The 13,294-nt window shown below is 42.4% G+C and overlaps 1 protein-coding gene across 1 annotated transcript in view; it reads right to left on the reverse strand.

Moving 5' to 3' along the window:
- LOC126563482 (sodium channel protein 60E) overlaps window positions 1-13,294 on the reverse strand; it is a 106,520-nt gene that overhangs the window by 19,089 nt on the left and 74,137 nt on the right. Inside the window, exons 3-7 of the mRNA XM_050220126.1 lie at window positions 1,721-1,929; window positions 607-827; window positions 434-540; window positions 261-343; window positions 88-179 (exon numbers count right to left, since the gene is read on the reverse strand). Coding sequence (XP_050076083.1) covers window positions 88-179; window positions 261-343; window positions 434-540; window positions 607-827; window positions 1,721-1,929 — 712 coding nt within the window. The remainder of the gene's footprint in view (window positions 1-87; window positions 180-260; window positions 344-433; window positions 541-606; window positions 828-1,720; window positions 1,930-13,294) is intronic.

A 13,294-nucleotide genomic window follows, 5' to 3' on the forward strand; every position in this document is an offset into this window, starting at 1 on the left:
TAATTGAACCATCACAATGTTGTCGCAAGCAATCATAAATATGCTTCTTCGTTCGTACTAGCCTGATTACTAATCTACAAAACTTACCCGGTGGACAATGACGTGCCCCTGTTAGATTGCCGCACAGCATCGGCATATCTTCCTCGTCGTATATCCAATTCTGCGTATCATTTACCCACCTAGCAGTGCAGGAGCAGAATGTAGGTAACTCATTAATGTCTTGTGAAAGCAGATTCGTACCATCTCCATCCATTACTTACATGTGCCATTCCTCATGGGTAACGTTCGTCCAGTCGGTTGGAAGATTTTTGACACACTTGTTTCGCAGCTCGCCCATATACACCTGGATACATTAGATAGAGGAGATTCAGTTACAGGCGTATCGTTAAGGAAAGCAACAGTCATGCCCTCAAAATCGAGCTTACTAGCTTACCTGCAGAGCAAACAAAGCGAACACCATTAGGCAGAAGATGGTCAACGTCATGACTTCGGCTAGCTGCTTGAAGGAGTGCAGCAGTGCGTTGATGATAGTTTTCAAACCTTAAATACAAAAAAAAAGGGACATAAGGACACCAAGGAAGTGATTGGAGCGTTGCCGTTACCTACCCGGCATTATTGAGACCGTCTTGAGCGCTCGCAGGACACGAAACGTACGCAAACCGGCCAGATTGCCGACATCTAAGGCTATCGTTGCGTAACCGCTGGTTATCACTACAAAATCCAGCCAGTTCCATGGATTGCGTAAATATGTATACTTATTTAGTATAAAACCCTTAGCTATCATTTTGATTATCATCTCGGATGTGTAAATTGCTAAAAATATATACCTGAAAAGACAACGGAAGAAAGGGGACGGTCAATTGGTTCTCGGTTTCTCCTGTTGAGGAAGCATGCAGAAGCTTTCTACCAGACTTGGCGGGGAAAAAAAGATCAGTTCACGTAATAAAGTTCGGTCTATTGTGCTCAGGGATATTCATCGGCGCCATGATAAAGCAGACACAACGCTCTGGTCCGTTTTTGGATTCTTTTTTTTTTTTTTCTTGTGGAGGGTGAATGAATCATGAGCACACGAAATACACTGCACCGTATCAAGAGTAATAGCAGCCATAAAAATAAATTCGAAGCACGTTTTGCTTCGCCGAGTTTTACCTAGTTTTCTGACGGGCGCTCGTTGTACAAGAGATTCTTGCGCGGATCGGGAATGTATGCAATCATTTCCCCGTCGTCTTTATGGTCTTGACAAAGTAATTTCAAGTTGTCGACAAGACATTCTTCAATCCTTCCAATCGTCCAACGTGGCGGCGGCGGCGACAAAGCGGACCGCCAAATAATAATGCCCGAGCAGAGATCAGCCAGAGTTCAAAATCCCAGGGATGTAAAGAGCTTGAAACTCCATTAAAATGATTTTCAGCAGTGAATGAAGAGATGAAATAATCTTGATGTGTGCGTTCTTTTTTTATCATTATTGTACGCTTGTAATAATACCAAAGCTCGTTCATAAAGCTTGACTAGCGATGTGGGGCGAATGACACTGGTACACTCTACAAAACTTGGTACTAAATTTGCTGACCGCCTTCCACAATGGAAGGGTGATGAAAAGTGATTGTGTCCGATGCAATTCATCTTCCAGTTTTTGGGACACATCTCATTGGACAAGGAGGACTAAAAAAACCCTGCGGGAAAACACAAAAGGAAAAATGGTTTCAGTTCGGCTGCTTACTCTGCTTCCTCGATCGTTTCCGACATCGCTAGGAAGATGCAGTTGAACAAAATGGTGGCCATGACGAAGTAGTCAAAAAACTGATTGGTCGCCAAGTAGACGCAGGCACGTCGGGTCGGGCTCCACGGGGTGAAACAGAACAAACTTTTCGTGCCCGTAAACCGATGGATGTAGTTCTTCCGAAAGCGCTTCGATACCACGCAGAAGGTCTGTAACGGGAAGAGATTGGTGAAGGGAAGGTTTGTTAAATCTTTGTTGAAAAAGTAAAAAGGTTGTAAAACAAATCGGTTCAATCAAACGGGTAACGATCCCGGGGGGAATAGTTTAGCATATATTTTTTTCTTCTTGATTGAAGATTAATGATGTTCGGAAGAATAGGTGTAAAATAATTACTCCAACTTAAGTATTAAAGTGCAGAGTTTTAAAAGTAATGTCTATTTTGAGTAAAAACAACGGGTTTTTTTAAAAGAAAAAATGCATAAAAAGTAGAACGTTTGGATGTATTGAATGAACGTAGACTGTAATATGGTGAATTTCATTATTTATCATATTATTATTTAACCTAAAAGCGTTCCAAACAGAAAAACATATCTATTGAATGCTGAAAAATGAATATATGTGGCCACATGTTCAATGCAGTAGCTCATTGTGTAACGTTTTTCTTTCGCGCAGTGCGCAAGTCAAATTTTCGCCGGAACAGCGTGCTGTCAAACAAGCTCCTGAACTTCCGGAAGCGAAACGACAAAAAAATGCATGTAGGGGTGGGCAAATGCTAAACATTCGAAGGAATTATGCGAACTTATACCAAATTTTTTGCCTAATTTGGAAAATGTAACTATAAAAATCATAACATAATCGACTTCAAATATAACAAAAACTGCGGAATAAAAAGAATAAAATCTTAATAGTATTTTTTGTTGCTTCTGTAATGAAAATTTTAAATGGGTGTATGGCTTGTTGTCATAAAGAAAAATATTTTTCATTTTGATCTCTTGCTCTGCTTTTGCACAAAATAAAACAATAAAATGAAAAAAAATATTTCAAAAAATAATTTATTCAACACCACCTCGGAGCGGATCGGCTCACGGTTTGAATCGTTCCCGGAACTAAAGTTCCAACCGTTTACACGCGCGTGCTCGAGGATTGAGCTGACGGCAAAGCCTAGTTGGTCGACTTCCGCCGATAAACTTCCTCTTTCATCCAATCAATTCGTGCAGTGTAGACGTGAATCCGTCTTTGCTGCCGTGAAAAATGAGAGCTAAGGTATATCAGCTGAATTTAGTTCTGCAAGTGATAATTCTGTGTGTAAAGGGAACGATGGTGAAGAGTTTTCTGTTAAATTATCAAGGAATTGTGGTGTTTTTGACGAAAATCTGAGTGCTGTGCGTTTTTCATGGCCGGGCGTCATGGCTTGCATGGAAAGCACATGTATGTGCGACACACCGCGGTGTTAGCTAGGTTTCCACATTTACAGTGTTGTAATGTTGTAAAAATTGACCAATTATGTGCATTTAGTAGTTTGTCGCTGAATTTTAATATTTTGCCACGCGTTGTAGAACAGAAAATTCTTCACATTCGACTCTGAACCGCTCCTTTTTTTCTCTTGGCTTGAGGCGGATTGTGTGCACAATTGGTGGTTCTCTAACACCCGGTGTCTTCCTATTATTCTTCCACAGTGGCGTAAGAAGCGTATGCGGAGGTTGAAGCGTAAGCGCAGGAAGATGCGTGCGAGATCCAAGTAAACCCCCGGGTAAGTCTTCCATCCCATAGCTAACCTATACATACTATGCCCCCAAATGCGAAACGAATGTTCCTTACTGATTCCTTTGTGTTTTTTTTCCTTTGTTTTCATCAATCCAGCCGGTATCCCCTCTACCGATTAAGCTGTGCGGAGGACCTCTCGATCACCGGGGATAGTCGTACCCGTCGTGGCATCATTCCAGACACCGTGGGAAAGAGTGAACGGAAGTCGAATTCTTGTGAACTTCTTCTGGCAGGTGTGTTCGCTTTCAGCAGTTTTACGTTTGGAGCGACACTATCGATCCGAATAAAAGCCGTGAACGAGCGGGCAATGTGCTTCCCGGGGACGATGGATCCGGTCGAACACTGAATAACTCTTAAAAATTAGGTTGGTTGTCGTCGTTTGTTTGCTGATTTTGCAGCGGAAGACGTGAAAGAAACTTGTTGTCCGGTTGTTGCTAGTAGCGAAATGTGCGGAGTTCGAGTTCTTCTAGTAGGAAGTGGTTTCAAGCTAAGCATGTGTGTAGTTCAGTAATTTTCTTCATATGGTTTTGTGATCTTACGAATTGAAGTTAGGCAAGAATTGTTATTTCGTATTTGAGAGAAGATCGTGTGGCCGGCCCTTCTACGAAAACACAAATCGTTCCAAATTTGCTTAATTGATATTAAAAATGTTAGAAAAAGGGTGTTTTGGGCGGTAGAGGAAACGGCAGGACTGGGTAGATTATCCTATCCGGACCAGCATTTGGTAATCAAGCTATGCAGGCCTTTCGAGGTGTCGGCGCCGAGCGTCAAAAGAAGTAGTAAGGAAAGCATTTCTAACATATTCATGCTTGTCCTCAAGTCCCTAAAGTCATATTTTTCCAACTGCCGATGGGGCATAATTTTTGTAACTAAAACCATGATTTATTTATCCGAAGCAATGGTTTAACGGCAAGCAATCATGTCATAGAAACTATTCAGCTGTGAAGATATGAATGATAGCTTCGTAGCACTCTTTTTTTGTAAGGTGCATAGCAAATTTACTGCTAGCAGTAAACTACACTTGAAAAAGTAACGCAGTATCACGGTGACAAAACGGTCTTTATTACAATCTAGCACGTGTCCCATTGCTAGGTGTTGAAATGCCTATTAATATTGATCAAGCAGAATGACTATAAAATCGTTGTACGACGATGCCATTTTCTATGTGACGAGCAACACCGTCGCTGCTGTAGAAAAGCCAGGGGCTTCGCCGGCTAGTGAACCCCTTTTAGAATTATTCTCAGTCTTAGAATGATTGAGCATGTCCGGGTAAAGGGGAAATGTCTTGAAAAACATCTTCAAAATTAACACAGGAAGGGATAAGAAAACGGCACGGAATCGTAACGTTTAAATAAAGCGAATAAAAAAGGGGGCTTAAAGAAAGAAAGAAATTTTCCAACTTCAATTAACATTTTGTTTAGTAGCCAAATTATTTCTTCCCTCGGCGCAGAAAAACAATCCCTGTCCCCGGTTTGTATCGCAAAGCGCAGCATCAATTTAGCAACAAAATTTAATTTCTAGTAACAGGAGAACATACCAGTGCAGGAGGTAGCCTTTTTGGCGAAAAAACATAGAATTTTGCTCAGCTGGTTGCTATGCGCATTGCATACTCTGCGGCGCACAAGAAAAGCTATAAAATGTATAGCATGCTAAAGCTATACAAACCATGTAGAGCGGATTGCATTCTGGTAGGCGGAAATAGGATTAAAAGCTTTTGAAATATTTCAACTGAATTTGAAATTTAAATATTTCGGACACGGCACCAGCTACCTCCTCAAATGCATGCTCTCCTGTTACTACAAGTCGCTTCCCAGTAGAAAATTGGTTCAAAACAGGAAAAACTTCAAGGCAGTAAATTTTGACAACATGCACAGCAGGCGGGAAGGAAACAAATCGAAATTTTAAAAATGGGTCAGCAAATAATTTGTTTCCGTCATGGAAATTATTTTTCCGCTCCATTTAAGTCTGTATTAACAATTTTATGTAATTCATTCTTATTCTTGTTTTTTCTATAAAAATATATTTTAAAAAAACCTCCACAACGTGTATTTTAATATTAAAGGACACTAAGCATGATTTTCCAAAACCTTCCGGGAAATTCTGTCAGCCTCATTTTCGAGGAAAATCAACAATAACTCGGTCATTTTTAGTGCGATCGGGCGTGCAGCATACCATTGGGTGCGTTTTTTGACCGCGCATTGTTTTATCAAACACCTCATCCTAATTCCTCCACACCTTGCGAATTTATTCCACAAATACCCTTTTTCGCAGTTTTTCTGCACTAGCTGGGTGGGGGATTCGGCTAGGGGGCGGGGGGCGGGGTGTTCGGTAAAAAGATGTGTGGCCTCAAGACGCATCCAACGGTATACCGCGAAGATCGAACCACGAGTGGCCGAGTAAACACCGATTTTCCACGGGAATGCTGTTGTTTTCCGCAATAACTTGGCGGGGGGTGGAGGGATCGGGTTGGGGTGTTCGGCAAAAATGTGGGCGGCCTCAAGACGCATCCAACGGTATGCCGTGCTCCAGAATCAGACCAAGAATGAACGAGTTATCTCCGATTTTCCACGGGAATGCTGCTGGTGGAATTTCCCGGAAGTTCCCCGTTATTTCCCTTTAATACTAAAAAAACAAGTTTTAGAGGTCTTTTTAAAAGAAATTTTAAGAAAAAAACAAATTGATGATGAAAATATTAAAATTTGGAAAACACTCTTAAATTGACCGGAAAAATATTTGTCATGACGGAAAGAAAATAATTTTCGGACCACTTTTAAAATTTCCATTTGCTACCTCTTTGCCTAATATGCTCTCCTGTTACTCCTGGTCGGATATTGCCGCATCGAAATCCACAAAAATCTTGCACAAAAATCCGCCCAGGAGCGACTTGTAGTAACAGGAGAGCATGATTTCGAAGAGGTAACTCGGGCCGGCCAAAAAATTCCAAAATCAGATTTAATTATCGAAATCCAAGTTAAAGTTGCGTTGGAAATTTTAAGTTTGGAATTCAACATTAAATTTTGCCTCGGGATTGGAAAACTAATTTTGGATTTTAAAACTGGATTTGGAATTTTTGGACCGGTCCGAGCTGCCTCCTCGAAGTCATGTTCTCCTGTTATAACCAGTCGCCCCTGGTCGGATTTTTGTGCCAGATTTTTGTGGATTTCGATGCGGCAAAATTCGACCAGGAGTAACAGGAGAGCATACTAGGCAAAGAGGTAGCAAATGGAAATTTTAAAAGTGGTCCGAAAATTATTTTCTTTCCGTCATGACAAATATTTTTCCGGTCAATTTAAGAGTGTTTTCCAAATTTTAATATTTTCATCATCAATTTGTTTTTTTCTTAAAATTTCTTTTAAAAAGACCTCTAAAACTTGTTTTTTAGTATTAAAGGGAAATAACGGGGAACTTCCGGGAAATTCCACCAGCAGCATTCCCGTGGAAAATCGGCGATAACTCGTTTATTCTTGGTCTGATTCTGGAGCCCGGCATACCGTTCGATGCGTCTTGAGGCCGCCCACATTTTTGCGGAGTACCCCAACCCGATCCCTCCACCCTCCGCCGAGTTATTGCGGAAAACAACAGCATTCCCGCGGAAAATCGGCGATAACTCGGCCGTGCTTGGTACGATCCGGGCGTAACGTACACCGCTGGATGCGTCTTGAGGCCGCCCCCTTTTTTGCTCAACACCCCAACCCAATCCCTCCACTCCCCGCCAAGTTATTGCGGAAAACAACAGCATTCCCGTGGAAAATCGACATTAACTCGGTCACTCCTGGTCCGATCTTGGCGTACGGCATACCGTTGGATGCGTCTTGCGGCCGCGCCGCTTTTTGCCGAATACCCCAACCCGATCCCTCCACTCCCACCCAAGTTATTGCGGAAAACAACAGCATTCCCGTGGAAAATCGGTGATTACTCGGTCACTCCTGGTTCGATTTTGGCGTACGGCATACCGTTAGATGCGTCTTGAGGTCGCGCCGCCTTTTGCCGAACACCCCAACCCGATCCCTCCACCGCCCGCCAAGTTATTGCGGAAAACAACAGCATTCCCGTGGAAAATCGGCGATAACTCGGTCATGCTTGGTACGATCTTGGCGTACGGCATACCGTTGGATGCGTCTTGAGGCCGCGCATCTTTTTGCCGAACACCCCAACCCGATCCTTCCACCCGCTGCTGAGTTATTGCGGAAAATAACAGCATTCCCGTGAAAAACCGGCGATAACTCGGTCATTCCTGGTCCGATCCTGGCGTCCGGCATACCGTTGGATGCGTCTTGAGGCCGCCCACATTTTTGCCGCCATACTTCACCTCGATTTCTTTACCTCTCGTCCAGTTATTCCACGAAAAAGGGACTTTTCTGTCAATAAACGACGATATTTTGCTCAGTTTTATTGCGATTGGGGCGTACCCCATAATGTTTCATGCGTCTTTGTACCGCACATCTTCTTGTGGAACACCTAAACCTGATTCCCCCGGGGCGCACTTATCGGCTATGGCTCGCTCAGTTTTGAATGGATCACGGCATGCTGCATACCGTTTACGCACATCTTCCCAACCCGATCCGCCTCAAAAGGTTGAATCCACCACTGTTTGAAGCTAGTTCTTTAAAGCACAGATATATTGTGTCACGCAGGAACTCTAACAGCAGTTAATAGTGCACACTAAAAAGTCTGTTTTTTGCTGTAAACGACTAATTAAAGACCAGCGAAACTTGCACCATCATCATCGAGAGGACGAGACGAGAGTGGATTAACTTTACCGAACTTCAACTCTCCATTCCGCAGAGGGCGGTTAATTCGATATCTACAATTTGCACTTCATTAATATTGACGTACGCTTAGTTCCGGTTCGGTCTTTTGCCATCATTAAATCGATAACTCTAGCACTAGCAGAAGGGCTTTGCCTTGTCAAGTCTGTAGCCCTAAGTAGCAGCTTTTTTTTTGCTTCAAAGACTGAACTAGTGGATACACGTGTGTTGTACTTCCGGAGCGGCTTAAGACCACTGTCTGTCTGTTTTATTACTGCCTTCCCTTCGAACGAAACGCTATCGCTTTCGTATGCACTTGGGGCAATAACAAAAACCCACCGGAAATGGAATGAGAAGATCGTACACTGCTTCTCACCCCGTTCAAACAGTATCACCCGCAGGACATTACCCTCTCCCTCATATCGTTGCTCGTGGGTAATTATCCATATCGTTGGCACCCAGCTGTTGCTGGTACTGTAATCAACGAACAGCCTTCTTCTAAGAGGGCTGCTAGCAAGGGTGAGGGAGAAATGACGTATCGTTCCCTATTATTGACTAGAAACGGATGGGATAAACACACAACACAAAACGGTGAGGCTCTTTCGATATGGTTCTGTATCCTAAACAAGCATATTATTGCTCACCATATTTGTACAAGGGTTGGAGTGTTTAATGTCTAGAGAGGAGGTTTAGTTTTTGCTTGCTTGGAGGAAGTACTTTTTGTTACCGTGTGTCCTCCGGATGTTTTGTACAGATCAAGATACTTCGTTTCTTGGAAAGTGTGTGTGTGTGTGAGAGAGAGAGAGAGAGAGAGAGAGCGCGTACGAGGGAGTCAAAGTCAACAAGTGACTTTTTTTTTGGAGCCCGGACATATTGACAAGTTATCGGTTCCATCAATTAATGCATGGTCGTAATGGGCTTCCGCAGTAAGCTTTCGGGGAAAACAATAACTTGAGTAAGAAAATCTTCATCCATCATTGTTAACGATTGGGAGACTGTGTTGCAAGTCACAAGGCGAATTCAGCTTCGTCAACTGAAGGCATTGTTTTAGTAAAATAAGCGCCAATTTTTGCTAGCCACCAAACAAAATGGTGCTTTCGTAATGAAAAAGTTTTACTTTTCACGACACTAGGCGGACTTTTTCTTTTAATAAAAATGCACACAAAAGAACACCAATACAGACGACTCGGAAGGACAAGTGGGTGCCATTCCTATTCACAGCACATTATAAATTTTCTTTACGCAAAGAAAACAAAACCTGACTTGCCCGCTTTTGTTCAATGAACTCACAATCTCACTCGTAGAAGAAGTTTCCTTTCCTTTTATTTATCTCTGTACGTTGGATATAACGCCACAACTGAGAGAAAGAAAAAGAGAAGGGAAAAAACCGTGCTAATCCACTTTGGTGGTTGGCGTGTCAGCCATCTTGACCGCCACGTGATCGTCGAGAGCGTGTGTGCCCGGTCTTGTGGTGTCTCGTAAGCGGGTAAAAGATTAAATGACCCAACGGTCTTTTGCTCCAGGAGTTGTGGCCTGCTTTTCCACTGTCCAAATGGCCAAAGCCCGTGAGAAATGATGAAGAAGCAATCTCGTTTCGCATGAGGAACGTTCCTTTCTCGTCCACGGATTCCTCGCCGGTGTTTAGGGGAGCACAAGAATCGGAAGAAACGTTTTTAAATTACCTTCTATCAACACGTGAACATAAGCTTTCCCTTGCTTGTGCGCTGCCTGGGTTGTTTTATTTAACTGCCAGGATTTAAACTTCAACATTGTGCCATCCTTTTTTTGGTTTTTGAAGCGCAAGCAATACCGAGAACATTGTGAAGGATTTGTTGCTTCTAGAAGAATTATTCACATCCAACCGCACAAAGGTCCCTTGGGGCCGGAAAAAGTAAATGGCGGTAAGGTGTGATGCTGAACTCCAAAACGTTTGTTTGGTAGGAGATAATCTCTGGTACTGTAGTGTTATGAAATTATTTTTCAACTATTAAATATTACATCTCAGAAAGAACACACTCATATACTTTTAATGGAAGTTTCCTTTAATTTTCTTTTGAAATTTTTTTGTCTGGTATTATGGGTTCTTCTTCTTCTTCTTCTTTGGCCTGCGCAAGATTGAGCACGTCGCGTTGACATGGCCAGGTCTCCAATCAGTTTCCAGGAAAGTCGATCTAGGGCTGCATGGTCCTCCATCCACGGCTGCATCCGATCTCCGACAGATCTCCGACAGTCTGAGCTTGGGTACACGGGGAAACCCAACCCCTTGGGAAGATGGCTAATGGGCGATGGGCTAATTGAGCAGGGGTGGGGGGGGGGGGTGATAACTATCGTCTATTCTCCATGTTAGGGGCGGCTGGTTGTCCTTCTGCCCTGGTATCCTACGGGACTTTAATCAGCTAGGATGCGTAGGCCCTCGCATCCTAGCGAGGCCTACGCATCCTAGACTACGCAGCTAGACAGGACAGGGGGTTGGGGGAGAGGCCTTGCAAGACCCACGCTACAGAATAAGGACTACGATTGGAAACTCGGGACATGGTATTATGGGTTATTCACAGTAATTTTTATAAACAAATCGTCTCAAAGTACTGGCTATTCTCCATCCAGGGCTACCGAAATGAAGTCTTAATGAAGTCCTACGGGGGACTCAATGATAGCACCCCGTACCGTTTTTTGGAGGTTGGTAAAGGTATCAAAATTTTATTTTATTTACATGATCGCTTCACCGAATTCCTTTATTCACATATAAATAACGATTAGAAACTATTGACCGTTTAATACTAATTCAGGGCATGTCATCGAGCACCTGTTTCCTTATCAATCTGTTGCTAGAGAAGCTTATAAGAGACTAAGATGAGGAACCAACGAGTACTGTTAGTGTGTATGACTGTGACATCTGATTTATTTGGATTAGACGGATATGCTTTTTCTTGGATCGAACAGGACTAATTCCTGCCAGTAAATCCGCTGACAACGTGTTGGGATGACGGGCGTCACTAGCCTATGCTGAGGTCTAACGAGTTAACCTTATTTTCCTGGACTCGCCAGGAGAAGTATTTAACCATGAGCCAAAATTCAGCTAGCGATAATGTCCTCTAGTTGTTCTATGCATCTGTAGGAAAGACAAACGGAAAACTTCTCCCGAATATGAAAGAGATCCTCCTAAAGACCTACACAAAGTATACAGCAACTGGCATAGCACATCGTAGTGGATATTGCTAAAAGAAAATGCAAAACAAAGTCAATGAGGACAATGCTGGGAGTGTGTGTAAAACTGACGAAATGCGAAATTTGGGGCTTTTAGGTTGTTGTCTAGTCAACTAGTTCTCTTACATGGTGAGACCTTCCGGTAGCTCCGCGAACACTGAACGCGAAATGCTTGTAGTAATAGGCCAAGACCTTCTGAGGTTGTAACATCAAAGCTGAGGGTGAAATCGTGAGAATGGCAACCTAAAATTCAACCAGTGGATATTTGATACGCCATCCACTTAGGCTGAAGAGGCTGGGAAGAAGATTTTGTATTGCCAGATGGCGACTTTAAAGTGTGATCGGTTCATACGAATCACAATTCATGTTAGTAAGTACTGTGAACTGCTCTGAGAGTGTTACCCTTGAGCTGATAGCATGTAGTTATTCCAATGTAGTCATCTGCAAAAGAAAAAAGCAAGGCGAACATCTATTCCATTTCCTTTATCCAACATACAAACTAGAACAACCAGTCAAGAATCAAGACAACTCCTTCAGCTGAAACCATCGTTACAGGCTGATGGGAGGATGTAGTACTTTTGCACATAATTTTCTACACACTTGAACGATTTTATCAACCCCAGCAAAGCGCACCCTATGCCACGCTGTTAGCAAATGTCCGGATATACACTCCCACCTTTAACAAATGCCCATTCATGCTTTCTTTAAAAAGAAAAAAAAACCATCATCATCATTATTTGGTAATGTGGTTCCCCCTTGGCCTTCCTGGTGTGTGATGGTGCTTTTGGAAGAAAGTGTAAACCAGAAGGACCATTTGACAGTCCAACGCCACAAGTGGTCACCAAAGGGGAGGTTTTATTTTAATAAGGCAAGAGGTTACCAGAGTAATACTTGTGGTGTGAAAAGGAAAAAAAATCGACAAAAAAGGTGTGTAAAAAGCACATAAAAAATGTCGTTGGAAGCCATAAAAAAATGGACCATTCTTCTTATGTGACTCTGGTTTTTGGTTAGTGTTTACCGAAAGCATTTCGGCAATGAAAATGAATTTCGAAGTAAAACCTTTTTTTTACAATCCGAAAAAAATATTTATACGTCATAAAATCGTTTAACATTACATTATCAAAATAATTTTTGTACAAAAACCAATTAAAAGCAAAAGCTTCATCGAGCCTCCATCGGTGTGAGGTTTGTCTTGTAGGAAAGATAAAATAAAAAAGGCGTAATCAATTAAAAATTAATCGCCACCAATGTTAAGCGGTTCGTGAACACGTGGAATGTTGTGCTGGTGTTGTGCACGCATATTACAAGCAAAAAACCAGCGCTTGGTTTACATCGGCTCTCCACAGAAGCAAACAAAAAGCTTGACCGGTGTCCACTTACAGCACAATTGGCTGTAAACCGTTCACAAGCACAACCAGTAAGAGCTTTAGTAATTAGAGCTTTTCGGTTCTTAAACGATGGAGTGTTTGGAGCGTCTGGAGCGCAAGGGGTCAGTATAGTTGCTTTGTTGCGCTTTTCCATAGAACATACAACTAAACACGCGCAAAGTCTGGGGTTGATCGCGTTAAAGGGAGGCAAATTGAGCGCGAGTTTCCCTTAGTACTTTTGCCGCTTGTCTGCATACTGGTTTGAAAAATTATCGTAAAATATATAGTCTCTCATTTTCTTTTATCACTTTGTCGACTTTCTTTCCTCTCTCTCTCTCTTCACGAAATTTGCCTTCTTTTTCCATCTCTTTCCCACTCTTGCTTACTTTCATTTTCAGTTTGTTTGAGTGAGTGAGCTTGTTTTTATTATTAATATTACTAACCGTCTAGCGTGTCTCATATCTTTCCATGTGTTTTTTTCCTTCAATTGC

This window comes from Anopheles maculipalpis, chromosome 3RL (assembly GCF_943734695.1).
Source record: "Anopheles maculipalpis chromosome 3RL, idAnoMacuDA_375_x, whole genome shotgun sequence".
NCBI classification, from domain to species: Eukaryota; Metazoa; Arthropoda; class Insecta; order Diptera; family Culicidae; genus Anopheles; species Anopheles maculipalpis.